The following is a 19,047-nucleotide window of genomic DNA, read 5'->3' as shown; positions in this document are numbered from 1 at the left end:
TGTGGGGCTCAATCCCAGGACCCTGAGATCATGACCTGAGCGAAAGGCAGTGGCCTAACCCACTGAGCCACTCAGGTGCCCCGCCCCTGATATTTTTTTAAAGGCAATCTCTATGCCCAACGTGGGGCTTGAACTTACAACCCCAGAATCGAGAGTTGCATGTTCTACCAACCAGTGCCCCTGTTTTTACTCTTTGAAACATGATCAGGATGCAAACGCTTCCTCAGTAATGGGAGCTCTACACACACTGAAGCTGCCTCTGAATATTTTGCGCACAAAGAAAGGCATTAGCTTAGCTTCCAAATGGTGCTCGGATCTTTTAAAAAAGCCCGATCTAAAGGAACTTCGGATTCTGGCTCTACCAAGTTCCAGGCTCCTGGCCCCACGCGGGACGGCCTCACCCCCGGCCTTTCTCCACCTGATGGTCATGACTTGTGTGCCTCCTGACACCTACCAGGCTGGTTAACCCTTGAAGTGCTTTTGTCCAGGTCACTCCCGCAGGACTCAGCTCCAGCATCACACCCTACGGGTCCCCTGCTGTCACTTCCACACCAGTTGAGCCCAGAGTCTCTGCCCCATGAGCTTACTCACACCAAATACACTGTGCTTACACCCTCTCCAAAGGCACGGGCCGTCCTGCCTTCCAGCACCTAGCCCCCGTTGGCACGTGCCCTAGAAACACAACACTGAGAAACAGGACCACACTCAGGACAGCGTACTGGGGACCAGTGACTATTTACCTGGTGATTGGTTACTGTCATTCCTCTCTGATCAGCGGCAGCAGTTCTTCCCTTCCTGTGTACTGTTCTACCCGGCTGGCTCGAAGCACTGCAAGCAATACAAGGCGTCTCACCGTCATTTCAACTTCAGGACAATGCTATTCGAGTCTGCAAACAGGGACACTTTCAGTACCAACATTTTACTCGGAATATGCCAACACCGAAGAGGAGGGGACGGTGGTGTGGAAGTTTGTAGATATTGAAGCCAACCCACACAGCCCCGGTTTCCCCCTCATCCCAGAAACACACCCACCACGAGGCTGCAGCAGGAGCCACAGGGAAGGTGGGCTAGCTTAGGAAATGCATTTTATTCCCTGCACCGAAGCTGGCCGGACTAGAGGAGGAACTGGGGTCCCTGATGAAGTCAAGACCAGACTCTGTAGGGTCGGCAGCAGCGAGGGGGCTGAGGCTTTAAGGAGTGGGAGTTAGTCCTCAGAGTGTGGAAGAAGTCCTTGGGCAAAGAACCCCGCCAAGACAGGGGCTGACCACTTCCCTAGGACAGGCCGGTGCTCCGACCTCATCGGTCTGTCGGGCACGAGCACAAGCTGTACCAGCAGCCTCCATGGCACCATCACAGGGGTGAGAGCCCATCACACCTACCCTTCAGGCTAAGCTCTTTTGGATGCATGGACAGCTCTCGCCCATCTGTGACCCCCTCACTACACTCGACTTGGCTCAATATTCCTACTGTGCCCAGTACCCCGGGCTTGCTTCCTGGGATGACATTGGCCACTGCCCTGGGCAACCATGGCCCACCTGCTCCATACTCATGATGGCCAAGAAAATCGTTCCTGGCCCTCCTGGTGCATTTTGCATATCCAGTCTTGATTCCACACTCCCCTGAGACGTTGGAGAGCAACACTGGAGCATGAGGGTTACAAGATCTGAGCACAGAAATTTGGTGATGCAACTCTTGAGATGTTGGTGCAGGAGGGTAGCATGTGTCCGTAATGGTCAGCAAAGAGGTGAGGAAAAAGTTTAATAAGGGAAAGATCAAGCTTCTGTGTAGCAACCTGGACCTTGCATGGTGGCAAAAGCACAATCATGTGACTTTCGTGTCGGATTTTATTAATTTCAAGTCTTACTAATCTTGGCATTCGAACCCACGTCACGGTGGCATACATCACAGCTTTCTTGAAGCCAGGCTCATTCAGCTGGTTTCTAGAATATTTTTAATCAGGCCTTAAAGTACATCGATATTAGTCCAATGGCATACAGGTAATAACCCGATTTCCATTTTTTTTTAGGATTTAGGAACTTCTGGGCATGAGTTCTGAGTATGGGGAAGTGAGAAGCAGCAGTAAGAGAACTTTGTTTCCCTTGCTGGCAGAAAAGGGCCAAGAGACACGGGCCGCAACCATAGGCAGAGAGTTAGAGAACTTGTTATTAAATTTAATTTTCTTTAAATACACACCTTTGTCCCACCCTCACCTACTCCGGGTGGGGGAGAGAAAACCCCACCCCCTCCATTCAGGGGTTCCATGTATAAGCCTGAGATGGTGAGGAGGAAGTATAAAAATCCTATTTACAGAGGGGAAGAAGGTATCTGCTGCTACCTTAATTAACCTTCGGACACCCCCAGGCCCCTTTTGCTCCTTTAGAAAAAGCCCCTGCAAATTCATCTGAGTGTAGAACAAGCCCTTCCTCTCGAGGGGCACTCAAACCCCAATATGGAATCGGAAGCTCTGAGATTAACCGAGGAACAGAGTGAATGGATAGCACCACAGATCCTAGCAGGGGGAAGGCCTCTGCCCTCCGTTACCCTGCAGTCAGCAGGCCTGCTGGCCAGCCTTGATCTCCACAGGCTCCATGTAAACATTGACTTTCCTTTTTCTATGTCCCTGCTCTTCCTGACTTCCTACAGAGCCTCCCTCCCTTCCACTGGAGGCACTTGTTCCCTTGATTGTTCCTTCCTCCCCTTCTCACCTTCCTAGGCAATGGGGTGAAGAGGGGAGGGAGGTTACAGGTGGGGCACGGCCCATCTTATCCCTTCTCGGAGGTCAGGGCAGCCTGTCCTAAGGGGAACCCACAGCGGGTAAAGGCCAAGTGCTGAGCCAGGGAAGGATGGACGGTTTTTCCCCCAGCCAGGACAGGCAGGTAGACAATCCAGTAGCAGGATACAGTGGTCTTTATGGGTGACGCCATTAGTTCCGAGCAGCAGGGAAGGCGGCTTCAGGAGGCAGAAAGATGGGGCAACTCTGGTCTCACCCTGACAGTGGGGGACCAGCCCTGCCTTAGCACCCCTTCAGAGAAGCAGGTCAGTCCCCACCCAGCAGTCTTGTTCACGGCAGCTGTGCAGAGCGACCAGGCACCCAGGAGGTAACGGGTCTTCTCCAGGTCTTGGAGCAGAGGCCACCACTCACACCAGCTCATCCAACAGGATCCCGATGCTCTGAGTGGCCTCAGAGGGCCCGGCAATGGGCTTGTTACACATCGGGCAGACACAGCGTACTTCCAGCCACTTCACCAGACACCTGTGGGCAGAAGACACTAGTCGGTTCCGTCTGTCTCACAGAGCCCAGCGGCTTCTCAGAACATCTCTGTCCTTGCCCCCGCCCAACCCCTCCAGCTTGCCTGGTGTCCTGACAGGATGTAGGGCATCCCTGGATAACACATGCCCCACAGCGGACACTTACTTCCGGTGAAAGGCATGTTGGCATGGAAGCACACCGAGCTCATCCTTGCCCTTGAAGTCTTCCAGACAGACTGCACAGGTCTGCTGTGGGGAGAAGGGGGCAGTGTTGAGAGGAGACTGGAGAAGAACCACACTCACCCATCAGCTCATCCCCACCCAAGAAAACTAAGCTGTGGCCCAGTTTCCTCATCAGCCACTGAAACTTGAGTCAGAGGGTAGCCGTGAACCACACAGGATGTTTCCTGGACCAAATGAAGGTGAAATTAAAAGTTTACGGTGCCTGGGTGGCTCAGCGGGTTAAAGCTTCTGTCTTTGGCTCTGGTCATGGTCTCAGAGCCCTGGGATGGAGCCGCGCATCGGGCTCTCTGCTCAGTGGGGAGCCTGCTTCCCCCCCTCTCTCTGCCTGCCTCTCTGCCTACTTGTGATCTGTCAAATAAATAAAATCTTTAAAAAAAAAAAAAAAAAAGTTTAGTTCCTCAGTTGCACCAGCTCCATTCCAAGGGCTCAGCAGCCGCAGTGTGACTAGAGTGGCTCCCACACTGGGCTGTGCAGACGCCGGACATTTCTATCCTCACAGAAATTTCCATTGACCAGTACTGTTCTGGAAGAGTATTTTTTTTTCTTTTTTTAAAGATTTTATTTATTAATTTGACAGAGAGAGAGATCACAAGTAGGCAGAGAGGCAGGCAGAGAGAGAGGAGTAAGCAGGCTCTTTGCTGAGCAGAGAGCCCGATGTGGGGCTCGATCCCAGGACCCTGAGATCATGACCTGAGCCGAAGGCAGCGGCTTAATCCACTGAGCCACCCAGGTGCCCCTAGAAGAGTATTTTTTAATCCTTTCTCACCTAGTACATTTGGCAAGGGGACATGTATCATTAACTAGAGGTAAGGATGGGGACGTGGTGTTTGGTTAATACTTTTTGAATCCAGAGAGGGTGGTGGGGTTATGGACATTGGGGAGGGTATGTGCTATGGTGAGTGCTGTGAAGTGTGTAAATCTGACGATTCACAGACCTGTACCCCTGGGGCTAATAATCCATTAAATGTTAATTTAAAAAAATTAAAAAAAAAATAAATGAGAAGACAAAAAATAAAAAATATTCTTTGAATCCAGCTTTTCGTCATTATATATCAACACCTCAGAGCTGAACTCTTCCTCTCAAGGGGGTTTCAGGGAATACCCCAATTTGCTGAGATGTAACAGCAGGCATCAAAGAGGAGGATGAGGGGCCCCTTGGTAGTTCGGCTGGTTAAGTTTCTGCCTTCGGCTCAGGTCATGATCTCAGGGTCCTGGGATCAAGCCCCATGTTGGGTTCTCTGCTCAGCAAGGAGTCTGCTTGCCCCTCTCCCCCTCCCTTTGTAAGAAAAAAAAAAAAAAGAGGGATAAAAAAAAGAGGCTGTCTCATGTCAGCAATACCTGTGGATCCTTCTGGGTCCCAGACAACCAGACACACCCTATGCACAAGTGTCTGTGGTTACGGATGGAAGCCTCCAGAGAGAAGTTACATGATCTCATGGGCGCAAGTAGGACAGGAAGAGGAAACGGCCTCCTGAAGAGTCCGTGTGAAGACACCCAAAGACTTGCTCCACTGGCTGGCGGGGGAGGACTGGAGGGGAAACGGGAAGGACTGCGGGGATGGATACACGGGTCAGCTCCAGTGCTGGCTAGGACAGAGTGCACGTACAGGGGTAAAAGGAAGGGCAGCTGGACTCTCTGTGGCTGTGCCCACCCTCCCCTTCGGTATTACGCACAGCAGCCTTCCTGGGGCCACACATCCCCACCACTCAAACCCTTCTGTGACCCCTTTAGGTTGTCTGCCTGCGCCAGTTCCAGACCTCGTGAACTCCATATACAGATTACTTACTGGGATGAGTCCCATTTATTTGGTCCAAGGAGAGATGAAGACAGGGTTGAAAGTTCCTGAAAGGGCAACCTCTTCAGGTCCCCTCCCTCCTTGGGAGCTTTGTATTATTATCATGTTGCTCTCCCTCAATCAACCTTGCTTTACTGACCACCAAGATAATGATGACTATAATAGCAATAATAATAAAGTTCCTGGGGCGCCTGGGTGGCTCAGTGGGTTAAAGCCTCTGCCTTCGGCTCAGATCATGAACCCAGGGTCCTGGGATCGAGCCCCACATTGGGCTCTCTGCTCAGCATGGAGCCTGCTTCCCTTCCTCTCTCTCTGCCTGCCTCTCTGCCTACTTGTGATCTCTCTCTGTCAAACAAATAAATAAAATTTCAAAAAAAAAATAATAATAATGAAGTTCCTGAGGGCCCAGACTGAGCACTGGATGGAGAAGGTGCCATCTGTCTTGCGAGCAGGACCCTTCCCGTTTGCAGTCCCAGCGCGCTTACCCCATATAACTGCAACTTCTTCGCATCTCCTTTAAGCACCACCTGGGAAGACAGAGCGAAGGCACGGGGTCAGAAGAGCCAACCATAGGGGCCAGGTGCTTCTCAATCAAAGAAGGGAGTCGCCCGCCCAGTGCACCCCCCCACTCCCCAACAGGAGGGTCTTCCTCTCCCTCTGGCAGAGGGCAAGGGCCTCAGGCACTGCCCAGGACAAGCCAGCCGGGAGGACTGGACCGTATAAAGCCTTAGCTTCCACAGGAGCAGACAGAAGTCTCAGGGAATGAGGCTGCACTTTACCTCCTTATAGCCGTATCGCTCACTCTGGGCCTGGTTCCGGAGTTTGCTGGGGGAGAAAGAGAAAGGGGAGAGAAGAGGTTATTGCTATGCCTTGCAACAAAGAGAGCCATTCAGAGTAGGAGAGGCAGGCACGCTGCGTGGGCCGTTCCTCTGGGGCTGGGAGGCTGCTCATCACGGGGCTGTCTCATTGCAGAGATGCCACGGAGTGTGGTCTGGACCCATGCAGGTCACCCAGAGGGGATCAAAGAAAGACCCAGGATCTTTCTCAGGCCCAACAGCCTCAACACTTACTGGCAGGTCCACCAGACGGGAGAATTCTGGCAGAGCACAATTTGGCAGATTTGTTCATTCCTACTCCCTGCTGCTTCCCAGTACCTCGGTTTCCTCAGACTCCCCAAGTCTACAGATCATCAAGCTGCTTACTGAGTACACAGAAGGAGGTGGATGGTCTTAAAAGGGGTACTGCCATTAAGCCAGGGCGGCAGGATAAATAAGTCTGTTGACCCTGGGGAATTTTTTGAGCCGGTGACCTACATAAAACCTAACACAGCCAAGAAGTGTGTAAACCTGGCGATCCACAGACCTGTATCCCTGGGGCTAGTAATACATTTTATGTAATAAAAAAATGAAAAAATAACCCCAAATATTTAAAAAAAAAAACCAAAACACAAAACTAGCAACCAAAAAAAAAAAAAAAAAAAAAAAAGGCACAAAAAACAAAAAACCAACCTAACACAGACAAAACACAGCACACTGTCCCCAGCGTCAAGCCCACAGTAGTTACAGACGACTTGCTCTGTGTCCACCCTTATTAACATATAGGTGTACATTGAGAAAGTTTCCTTTCTACCGAGGAGGAAAACAGAAGTCCAAAAAAATTAAATAACTTGCCCAAGCCCCACAGCTAGCTGGCAGCACGGATAGGTTTGAATCAAAGTCTACCAGCTTGGGCGGGTTTGAAAGAAAGTCTACCAGATGACAGAGCCTGAGCTCTCGGACACATACTGTGGCTGGTTTCCCCTACTACATGGGACACGTCATGGTCCTGAGAAGGATACCAGGGATACCAGACCACTTGGGAAACACTTGTTTGTCCCCAAGGCCACAACTAATGGCTGGGACCATGATTATGCATTATTATTATTATGCTGTCTTATTTGGAGTGAAAGAAACTTTCCAAATTTAGTAGTAGTGCTAGGTCTTTTTACACGTGGGAGCTAGGTGGGGCTTGCTCTCCCCACTGATCACGTCTACCCCAGATCTGGGCTACTGGAAGGAAATATCAGAAGCTCATCCAGTTATAATAGGTGTTGCAGACTCTGGCCTAAGGGCCAAAGCCAGCTGACCCGTTGTTTTATAGGGCCTGGGGGTGAAAGACTGGTTTTTATTCTTCAGTGGTGGAAAGTAGAAATCAAAAGAATATTTCATGTCATGTGAAAAATATATGAAACTAAAATTTCCATGTCCATAAAATTTTATTTGAGCACAGCTATGCTCATAATCTCCCTATTGTCTATGGCTGCTTTTGCCCAGGAGAGTGGGGTTATTGAGAGAGACTGGATGACTTCCAAAGCTCCAGATAATTCATCCTTTTGCAGAATAAGAGTGCTGATCTGAGTTGGAGGAAGAGAATTTCAAATCGTGAGCCACAACCAAAAGGCGTGAGAGAAGATGCTCTCTTCATGGACAGTGTGGACAAGCTGAATTGCAGCCAGAGCAGGGGAAGGTGCAAAATGTGGGGCAGAGCAGAGACGTGCCCAAGGGTCAGACCCAGATCGGGCTGCCAGCTCCTCCACTGTTCCTAACAGAAGTCAGGGGGCCCAGAGAGGCTCTAGGCCCGGAACCTCTTAAGATCTCCAGTCTAGAGGGCCTGAGTGGCTCAGTCAGTTGAGCACCCGACTCCTGGGTTTCGGCTCAGGTCATGCATGATCTCAGACTGGTAAGACTGAGCCCCTTGTGGGCTCCCTGCTCAGCACAGAGTCCATTTGGGATTTCTTCCCTCTTCCCTCTCTGCCCTGTCCCCTGCACTCTCCTCTCTCTCCTTCTAAAAATAAGTAAAATCTTGGGCACCTGGGTGGCCCAGTCAGTTAAGCAGCTGCCTTGGGCTCAGGTCATGATCCCAGGGTCTTGGGATCCAGCACCGCATCGGGCTCCCTGCTCAGTGGGGAGACTGCTTCTCCCCCTACTTGTGTGCTCTGTCAAATAATCTTAATTTTACTTTAGATTTTATTTATTGATTTGACAGAGAGAGACCACAAGTAGGCAGAGAGGCAGGCAGAGAGAGAAAGAGAGTGAAGCAGGCTCCCTGCTGAGCAGAGAGCCCAATGTGGAACTCGATCCCAGGACCCTGAGACCATGACCTGAGCCGAAGGCAATGGCTTAACCCACTGAGCCACCCAGGTGCCCTCAAATAATCCTTAAAAAAATAAGTAAATAAAATCTTTTTTTTTTTTTTTTTTTTTTTTTTTTTTTTTAGTAAATAAAATCTTAAAACAAAAAAACAACTCCAGTCCAAGGGTGCCTTGCTCGCTCAGTGGAAAATGTGATTCTGACCTCAGGGTTCTGAGTTTGAGCTCCAAGTCAGGTGTGGAGATTACTTAAAAATAATATCTAGGGGTGCCTGAGTGGCTCAGTCGTTAAGTGTCTGCCTTTGGCTCAGGTCCTGATTGGGATCGAGCCTCGCATCAGGCTCCCTGCTTGGTGGGAAGCCTGCTTCTCCCATTCCCTGTGCTTCTGTTCCCTCTCTCGCTACATCTCTCTCTGTCAAAGAAATAAATAAAGTCTGAAAAAAAAAAATCTAAAAAAGAAAAGGAACTCCAGTCCAGGCGGGGTCCCACACCACAGGGCTAAGGTGGCCCAGGGCAGCATATCTCCTGGAGAGTTTCTGGTCATGGGAGATTCCAACCAAAGGCTTAACCAGGACTCCCAGTGTCCCAGCCTTAACTTTGCAGGGAACTCCTTAGTCCAGGGAAGTCTTTCATATGCAGGCCTCTCGGTCCCACCTCCCAACAAGGGGGCAGGCATGGACGCCTCCAAAGCCTAAAGGAACAACTGTTAGCTGCCAGGGATGGAAGCTGAGGAAGGAAGAAGTGTTCCCATTACCAAAGTGCTCGCAGCCGCCTTCTGGGGGAAGACAGTGCTGACCAGCTATGCAGCAGGGTAAATAAGGAAGTGGTGAGAAGCCTGCTTTGTAACTCGGAGGACGAGGGGACGGCTCACATCTCATATGTCCCACTGCCTTACCTGCCCCGTGGCTGCTTCCTGCTTGTTTCATGGGATGTGCGGGGTGCCCCCCATCCCTTCTGTCTGCCTGGCTCCACTTAATGGTCACCGTCAAGGGCCCTCCAGGAGCAGGCAGGAACCCACCCCATCCCACCCCCGCCGAGCCCAGCACCACCAGAACAGGGAAAGCCTTTACCCTGCGTGGAGATTTCTGGAACGGAAAGGTATACATTGTGAGGAGAGGGGGGTGGAAAAAAGATTGCAAGGGAAACAAAGCAAAAGGCAACCCCTCCCCCGCCAACCCGGGCCATCCCAGCAGAGGACGTAGTGCCAGCAACTTTGGACAGGTGGCCTTCTCAGCTGTCGGGTGAGCGAAGCTACTAAAAATACTCAGATTTCAATAAGACCATTTCTAGCCAGGGCCAGGGGCTCTCCCTGGCTTCTTTTCCCCTTTTGGGACAAACAATGCCGCCAGGTCCTGAAAATAATTGTCCCTTTCCTGCCTATTTGTGCTTCACTGGCCCCTCCATCCTGCGCAGGGCAGAGGTCAGCTCTCCGGGACTGGGGGAGAAGGAGCGAGGGGGTGCCGCCGGGGAGTGGAGGCTGGTGTTGGCCAATGAACTCACCAGGTGGAGAGCAGGGGTCACGGGCCTATTTTGGCTGTGGAGGAAACGGAGAAGCAGCGAGAGGAAGTGGTTCTGTGCTTGTGTGTCTTTCTATATATAGACACCCACAGGCTGCCACACAGCAGCGAGCCTCTGGAGCCATGAGACTCCGGGGTCAGCTGGCTTCGGGCAGGCTGCAGAACAGAAGGTGGGGCGACAGAAGGGACAGGTGGTGCCAAGCGGCCTGCAGTCAGGAAGGCTTTTGGTATCATGTGGTTATTGCTCGGTGTTGCCTCCAGCCAGCCAAAAATAAGTCAGCGAGACCCAGTGCCCCGGCCTGTCCTTCTGGGGGACCCCGATCTCTAGCGGGAAGGGGGTGCTGAGGGATGCCACAGCTGCTCCTCCACTTCCCATCCAGACATTCAAGAGAAGGCGAATGTCTGGAATCTGAAAGGCTCAAGCCAACGGCCACCAGGCTAGCCCATGTCTGGATCTTCCCAAACCTTGGGCAAACCCTTCGCTGCCTGAGCCTGAGCAGGAATCTCCTCATTTACAAAGTGGGCCAATACATATGCTGGGGGCGTGGGGGGCGACGGCACAAAACACCAGCCACAATGTAGCACAGAGAAGGCACTACCAAGGGTTAAAACAGTAGTTAAAACCTAAGGTCACACCTATCCTATTAGTGGCAGAATTAGGAAATGAACCCTGGTCACCCACTTCCTGGCCCTGGGTGATTTTCTAGATTTTTTCCTTCAGCTGACCCCCTCTGCAGCGTGGGTGTGTACCAGATAGAGCTGTTTTTGCAGACTCCTCCCCCAGCACGATACATAAACCTTTGGTATTTGGTAGGTCTCCGTCTTCAGTCTCTGGGGAACTGCATGAATTGCTTGGTGTGAGGAGATGGGGGTGGCTGGTGGTCAGGAAGCCAGAAAGTTTAAGGAAGAAAATATAGGCTTTGGGGAAGGGAAATGCAGGACAGAGAGCTACTAGAAAAAGCTGCCTTCATTCCCACTTGTGCAAATTGTAGGCTCAACGAGTCTCTCTATGAGAGAGAAAATAAACCACTATCTTCTCTGCGTACGCTTGTAAGTAGAAAACTCCAGTCCCAGGAACTTTATGAAGTTCTGAGAAAGAAGAGGCCTTAAGTGACTGACTGGGGGCACTCCGGGCACTTCCCCTTTTATAGAGGAAGCTTTTCTTGCCTCAGGAATACGGAGGAGTGTCTGCCTTCCTCCCCCTCGTCCCTCCAGGTGAAGCACTCAGACCCACCAAGACATCTCCTTGAACTTCTTTCCTTCAAGTTAATTTAAACGATTTGGTAAGGGGCACCTGGGTGGCTCAGTGAGTTGGGCCTCTGCCTTCGGCTCAGGTCATGATCCCAAGGTCCTGGGATCGAGCCCCCACATTGGGCTCTCTGCTCAGCAGGGAGCCTGCTTCCTTCTCTCTCTCTGCCTGCCTCTCTGCCTGCTTGTGATCTCGCTCTCTGTCAAATAAATAAAATCTTTAATAAATAAATAATTTGGTAAGACTCCAGCTGACAGTTACTCAGGCCTTTGGTCAAGTGTGAGCGTGTGCACGCGTGCTGTTGGGGAGGGAGTGGTTATCACAATGTCCCCAAGGCCCACGAGGGTGCTCAGGGATGCTCCACACTCCCCAGTAGGCAAGACAGTCCCATACAATGAGGGGACTGTTAATACCAAGAGCCTGCCCTTGTCAGAAACACTACTTCAATTTCCACTCTAAATACCAGTCATGCCCCAAATTTTTGGTAGAAAACCAGCCACCAGTTCCCATGTCTCTCAACAGGAGGTGAAGAAACAGTTCCTGGAGTTTGGGAAGCCTCAGGAGCCCCTGCCATGCTCAAGTCCTTCCCTGGATCTCTATGTAGTAAGAACAAGGGACGTTTTCAGGGGTTTTGGGTTTTTCTCCCCCACCACTATCAAACATAAGAGCTTACCGGAGAGAATAAACAACCAGCTCCCCAGACATGAGCTTGCTAATATTAGCATCTGGAGGGCTGACAACAGGATTTCCCAGGAGGGCAGAGGAACATGCCAGCGGTGCGACCAAGGGCCGCCTAGCCCTGGCTACCCAGAGTTGTGAGCGGGGAGTGGAGACACAGTGAAGGGACGGACTCACGATACTACTTGGTCAGACAATCATCCTAGGCCACCCTAGGGTAAGAGGCCAAGAGGTGCACTGCAGCCCAACCAATGGTGACCTTACGTGCACTGGGACAACTCGACAGGCCGATGAAAATAGAAATAGCAGACCTCAGGGGCCCAGGGAAGGGCAGGCTAGGCCCTGTGTCCTCAGAGGAGGGGCCCCAGTGGGAAGCCAGGGACTCTGCTGAGGGAGCCTCACTTGGCTCACCCCAACCCCTGGCTGCCTTCTCCCTGCCTGCCGGCCCCAGAGGCCACCCTGGGTGTCACCCACCTGATAAAATAGCAGCAGAAGATGAGGCTGAGCATGAAGACGAAGATGCCGGTGCCAAAGATGACCATGTAGATGTTGAGAGGCAGGTCCTGGAAACTGATGGGTGGCATGGAGCAGGACTTGTTGGTACTAACCAGTCCCAGGCCACAGAAACACCCTGGAAAGAAAGCGAGAGGGAAAAGGTTATTGCTGGAAATGGACCACCGGGGCTGACGGTGCTCGGCTGGCCAGGATGGAAAGAGAAAATGGCAGGCTCTGGGCTCCTAAACATCTCTGACCCGGTAACACGGAGCAGCCAGCCTCGTGTGATCTTGGGTAAGTAAGTCCTCCCCAAAACGGGAGAGCACACCTAGTACTACAAACTTCATCCCCACCCAGGGGATCAAGGATTCAGTCATTGGAAGACTTGATCCCATCAGCAAGAAGCTCCTAGACCTCCACAGAAAAATGCAGAGCACGGGGTGACAAAATGGGTATTTGGGTGGCAACCCTGCCTCTCCCTAGAGAGGTGACCTTTAAGACCTTACCTATCTATGCTTCCCTTTGTCATTTAAAAACAAGCAAAACCACAGAGGACCAAAGTGGGCGGGTAAAAACGCGACCCTTTGTAAATTGCAAGGTGCGGCTGCAAAGGTCGTTTGTCATTAGGAAGCCACCTGCTTCAGCAGACAAGCTGCACCAGGACCAGAATAGATACTGTTCATCCCAAGGGTGGGCCCACTGTTCCAGAAAGTGGTAGGGGATGCCGCTTACTTTGACTGGCCACTTTCCCCTTTTCTACTCAAAACTTCGATGCGTGGTTTCCATAGCGACACTGGCATCCGATGCAAAATCTTGTAAGAAATGCAAATCTCAGGCCCACCCTGAACAAAATGAGTCAGAATCCACATTTTAATTAGGTCCTTGGGAGATTCCAACACCTGCTGTGTGGGAAACACTGACGCTTCCCCTTCTCCCATGACTAGGGTAAACCCCAACTGGCCTACTAATCCTTGTAGTCACCTTCCTCTTGTCAGGGTTTGGTGTGGAGGTAGGTATGTTGACAGGGTTCTGGCCAGAAACAGAGCAAAGTTCTGCCGGACAAGGAAAACAGTCCCATCTTCCTGAGACAACTGGAATGGTGATAGCCAAGTTACAGCCGGACAAGAAGGCTTTTCAATATAAAGCCAAGGGCAGAGGGTGGCAGAAGGGACAGGGGAAGAGGAGACAAGAGTATGGCAGTTACTGCTGGGTGAGCCAATCCTGGAGCCATTCTCTATTTGGGGAGTCCTCGTTTTGAGAATTAGTAAATTTCCTGTAATGTTAAACGATAAGAAAAAAATACATACAGGATATAAACAATAAGCTGGGTAGGATGTTCTGTCCTGCAACCAGGACAAAATATAGTGATCCAAAAGGCAAGCACAATACAATTCTTGGATTTCAGCAAGTGTTGAGACAAGAAAACTGGTTGTCTATCATAAACCTGCTACATCCCAAGCAAATTCTCAGGCTACCAATCTAATCTTTGTAATGCCACTGTGAAACTTACTTTCCCTCTCAGCAAGGAAAAAAGAATCATTATTAAATAAGCTCTCTTAACTTCAAACAGCTAAGAAGGCTTGTATCCAAAGTCCTCTGTACTCAAAGTCTTCAACATGGGTTTTAAGCACTGGCCTGACATCTTGGTTGGGAGCCAGAACCCATAAATATACTTCAGAATTCTAGGTTATAATTTCCAGGGCTGCCACAACTCAGAAGACTGGTTTAAAGGACTGGAAGTCAATTCTGACATCCTACATCTCATGTCTTGTTATCCCCTACATCAGTCTGGTGACCCTATCATGAGCCTCCCTTCAAAGCTCTTTCAGATGGGCCCAATTCTATTCCAAGTCTCTGTCCCAGACACCGCATTGATGTCTGGTCCCTCCTCTAATTTAGCCCATCACGTTATTTCCCAAGCTCATGACTGGCTTCCCCGCTTCCTAAATCCATAAGCCCTGGGTCTCTTCAACCTCCCTGGCTCACCACCATAAGGAATCACCCACCATGGACCACCTTTTTTTTTTTTTTTAAAGATTTTATTTATTTATTTGTGAGAGATACAGATAGTGAGAGAGAGCAGGAGCAGGGAGGAGAGAGAGAGAAAAGCAGGCTCCCTGGTGAGCAGGGAGCCGGATGTGGGGATCGTCCCAGGACCCTGAGATCATGACCTGAGCAGAAGGCAGACGCTTAACAACTGAGCCCCAGGCTTAGTCCCCTCCATCTCACTATTTCTTGTTCAACCTATCCTTAATCTGCCTCCAGACCTTTGTTCATGCAACCTTTTCCCTGTCCGAAACTCCATCTCCCTTCTGGAAGTCCACCAGGCCTAGTCCTCATGACTTCCCAGGAAGACTTCTTTTCATCTGAATTCTACAGGGCTCACAGCCTGCACCACACGTTCTGGCTCTCGCATACTCCGATGCTGTTCCAAGCATCAACTTAACCTAACTCAAATGTGGACTATAGGACAAATACCATGCCAGACATTGAATATGAAAAAGCAAAGAAAAACTGGATGATTTTTACTGTGTAGGGACAAAGACAACCCAAAGGCTTTCACTGTACCAAGGAAGGCACAGCAGTAGAGGTGGGACTATAGTCCTGAAATCAGAAGGGAAATAGTTCTAACCAGCTTGAGCGCTCCTAAGTCTGCGTTAAGTCTTAGGACGGCAGACTTGGACTCGTGTACACTCTCCAGTGCCTCGCCTAGCCTTGGCATGTTTTCAATTAACTAGCTGACAGATAAATAACTCCTGATTTTCAAGACAACCTGGTACCCTTGGGAAAGGCTCCCATTTCAAAGCAAGGAGAGTGATACTTGGGAAAATTGCCCAGAAACTGCCCTCAGCTAATGAATGACCGGTCAGCCAACAAGTATTATTAGGAGCCTGATTTATGCACTGACCTGGACATTGTGGGAAAACAAAAAAATAGAAGAAGTAGTTCTTGTCCTGAAAGACTTTGTTGAAAAGATTAATTAGCTCTTAACCTTGCTATGTTGAACACGAAGCCCTGGCTTCTAGGCTCCCTACCTCAGTAACATCAGATGTCCTAACAGGGTCTAACCCCAATCCCAATCCATCCTGGCTCTCCATGCACGTTTTATGAGCTGGATCCTGGTTATCTTCAGGGTCCCAAAGAACCTCATTGGTTTCCTGTCCTGTGGGCCTCGATCAGTTTACCCTGACCATCTTAGCTCTTCTTGTCAGAAGGCGGCTTCTGACAGAGGCTTTCCCTGGGCTTCCAGGAATGAGTCAGTGAGCTTGTGACTTTATGTGATAAAAAGATATAGGTGAGAACTTCAAAGCTAAGGAGATGGTACATTTAGTTATATTTGAAGATAAATGGTATCATTTATCATTAAAAATAAATGGTAAAGACACATACTGGCCGAAAGGTATAGCAGGAGTCATTTTTCCTCCAACTTGTAAGGGCAGAATACCAACCCCAGGAAACCGAGACTCCAAATACTGCCCCCACCTCCCCAACAAAGGGATGGGGGAAGGGACTGCTTCCTCCTTGGAGTCAAACAACAGGATCTATCAGTCACTTTAAGTGACAAGAAAAAGCAGCAAGCCCTCTGCTGGTCTAAAAACCCCACATGAAATAGGAGTGCCAGAATAAAGTGCCAGCCACCTTGGTTCTTAAGTCTCTGTTCCATTGTCTCAGCTGACCTATGAAAGCTCTGACATCAGAAGGTCTCATCTCGGTGGTGTGCAGGCTGGGAGCTGGAATGACGTCAAGAGAAGGGCTGGCCAAGAAAGACCAGTGGGTCTGGGAAATGCTTCCCCTTCCCAGCCAACGGCAATCTTTCCCAGATGCTGGGATGCACCGGCCGGCCTCACCCCCATCCTCCGCCCCCTGTCCCTCAATGCCCGCCTATCACACACAGCTTGGTTCATTTTCAGGAAATTAGATCCTACCAGCAAGAGGAAGAGGGGGATGGGGGCCGCTCATACACATGCTGTCCAAACCCGGCCTTAAAACAAAAGCCGTTTGAAAGAATTCATCCAAGATCTGGCAGGGGTCTGCTCTCAAGGGTGTTTTTTTTTTTTTTTTTTTCTTTCTTTCTTTCTTTTCTAACTAGCCAGCCTACCATGCTCAGATAAGGACAGCTGCAGGCCAGCCCCCCCTCCACCCCCGCCCCACTTCTCCAGAAACTCCAAGCTTGGAACAACGCGGTCAAAACACCAAAGTTACTGGAAGGTATTAGTATCCAATACCAATACCTTTCCACTGACCTGCGCCGAAAGGCCCTCCTTTAAGGTAGCATGGGTGGAGTCAGCCCCAAGCCCAATCTGTATCACCTGAAAAGCCAAAAAGCTTCAGGTGAGGTGGATTTAGCATCCCTTCAGGCCTGGGAGGGAGGAGTGACTGAATAAGCAGGTGCGGCCACCACCCCGGCTCGAGAGCGGGTACCGCAGCCCGGCCTTGGGGCCAAGAGAGCACGGCTCCCGCCGGCCTGGCCCTGCACCCAAAGGTACCGGGACGCCGAGACATCTGCGAGACTTTATCAACCCAATAAAGATATGCTCTTGAACCCGTCGTCCTCCACAAGCACAAAGCCCACAGCAGCCAGTGAGAAGCCAACAAAGACACAGAGGAAGCCGCCCCCGCGCCCCGTCCCGCACGCTGCATTGTATACATGTTTAAAATAGCCTGCAAAGTTCCAGGCCGGGAACTTGAGCTCCCTCTAGGAGATCCCAACCCGAGCGCGGATTTAATTCTCCTCCGACAACCACAACAAAGACCAGAGTTTGAGCGCACAAAGGCAAGGGAAGGGGGTAGAAGAGCGAAGCAGCCACACAAAGGCCGCGAACCCCTTGGCTCCCACGCCCCCCGCTCGCCGCACGTTCAGAGACGGTCCCGAGCCTTGAGTTAAACCTGATTTTTTTTTTTTTTTTTTTTTTTTTTTTTCAAATTCCGCGCTGTGCAGAGCCGAGTTGGGCGCCAGGACGCTTTCTCACCCGTCCCATTTCATGAGAAACTTAGCTCAAGAGGAAGAGCGCGAGCTCTCTGCCTGATCTCAAGCCTTGCGCCCCACCTCGTCTGCAGCCCGCCCAGCGTCCGCTCGCCCTCCTGGCCCGCGGACTCACCGTTACACCACTGGAATGGGTGCATCAATGAACTCTCGGCTGGCTTCCTCCGGCGAACGAAGGCAGGCGGCGGGGAGGGCAGGCGGGGAGGGCGCACCGGCTTTCGGGTCCGCAGGAGGTGCCGGTGTGGTCCGCGGCAGCCGCCTTTCTGGAGAAGTCGAACTCTCTCCGGAGTCGGGGGTTTGGGCTTGAATGGTTTTAGAGCAACAAAGAGGGAAAAGGACAAAACAGAAAGTCCCCTGGATCAGCACACCACAGAGGAAATGCAGGAAGGGGCCCCGGGCTGGGGGAGATGCAGGGCGCTGCAGAACAGGGTGGGGGCGCCCAGTTCGCAGAGGCAGTCGGCCCGCCGAGGAGGGAAAAAGCTTCAGCGGGAAGCTGGGCTCGGGATCCTTGGCGCGAAGGTGAGCAGCCAGGACTCCGAAACTGACACGGGCAGCGCACACCCGCCTCCCTTTTACTACCCCCGGGAAACTCCGCCCCGCGCTCGTCACCCGCCCTGCGGCCAATGAGAGCCTTCCTGCTGGCCCCGGGTCTTCTCTGCAGGCCCGCCCCCCTCCTAGGGGTGAGCATCTTTGCGCCGTGGGCGCCTCCGGCTTCATCTTCCCAGTCCTCGGGAAACTTAACTCCAAACAGAAGCAAGTTGCGGGGTGCGCGCGGGGTCCAGCCTCCTCCACCGAGGACCTGGAGGGAACGGAACAATTAGTGCCACATTGTTTTCCGCGTCCAGAGCTGTTACTGTTTCGCATTTCCACGGCTCCCTGAGAAGCCGGTTCTAGGGAGGGGTTACATATCTGCTCGGTGGGCATGGACTTGGTCCTGGGTGGCGGCTAGCGCGCTCCTTTGCTCGCAGCGAAAGGGGGAACTGGAGTAAGGGGCTGAGTAGATGAATTACACAAAAGCGAGATCTGGAAATAGCTCGAGTTGTCCTCTCATTTTTGGTCAGCCCCTCGTTTCACAAACAAGGAACTAAGGCCCAAAGGTTACGTTTAAGGTAGACCTAACAGGGCTCCACGTTCCTGAGTAGCAGAATCAAACTCAGAAATCGACGCTGGCTATACCTTAAGGGCAGAATCTTCAGCATCTAGCGCGATGCAGGTGTTGAGATAAATAGCAGTGAGAGGAAAGACTGAATCTCTTAACCACCACCCCAACCCCCCCCGGCCAGAATGCCTTCTTTTTATCTGATGTTGCATCCTTTGTCTATTTCTGTCTTGCCTCTTTCTGTCTTTTTCATTTATTCAGAATGTATCCACCAGGAACCTACTTTGTGCCAAGCACTGTGGCTCCGGGGACCCACCAAGGTCATCGGAGTCAGCGGGGTTCTACTCTCCTGCGATTTTCAGTGCGGGAGGAGACAGACAGTAAACAAGCAAGCAAACAAATAAGAATGACTCAATCTCATCTTCCAATTAAGCTTAATCTGTTAATTGAAGGTGATAAATACTTTCCCTAACTCCTGGGAATCCGAGACACTCAGACAAGATTATGCATATGAGGGCTTTGTCATTTAAAAGCATGGTGGTTAAGGCATTAAATAACTTGGCTAAAATCACATAGCAGTATGCAACGACCAGTTTAGCACTTAATTACGT

General features: G+C 51.1%; 1 protein-coding gene across 2 annotated transcripts; it reads right to left on the bottom strand.

Annotated features, from left to right (window-relative positions):
- Positions 1-1,826: 1,826 nt before the first annotated feature.
- On the bottom strand, positions 1,827-17,863 carry RNF122 (ring finger protein 122). Of its 2 annotated transcripts, none has more exons than XM_045986402.1 (6): positions 17,453-17,863; positions 12,333-12,489; positions 6,067-6,112; positions 5,773-5,814; positions 3,416-3,498; positions 1,827-3,253 (listed from the first exon to the last, which is right to left on the bottom strand). In XM_045986402.1, exons 1-6 carry the CDS (start codon positions 17,475-17,477, stop codon positions 3,139-3,141), a joined length of 468 nt encoding a protein of 155 aa, XP_045842358.1. In that variant the 5' UTR covers positions 17,478-17,863; the 3' UTR covers positions 1,827-3,138. The 2 variants fall into 2 exon arrangements, with proteins under 2 accessions (XP_045842358.1, XP_045842365.1); XM_045986409.1 differs by having other exon boundaries at positions 3,416-3,495.
- Positions 17,864-19,047: the final 1,184 nt, after the last annotated feature.

This window comes from Meles meles, chromosome 2 (assembly GCF_922984935.1).
Source record: "Meles meles chromosome 2, mMelMel3.1 paternal haplotype, whole genome shotgun sequence".
Lineage (NCBI taxonomy): Eukaryota > Metazoa > Chordata > Mammalia > Carnivora > Mustelidae > Meles > Meles meles.
Note: the sequence above shows the minus strand (reverse complement) of the source record. Positions and strands in the feature narration are given on the sequence as shown.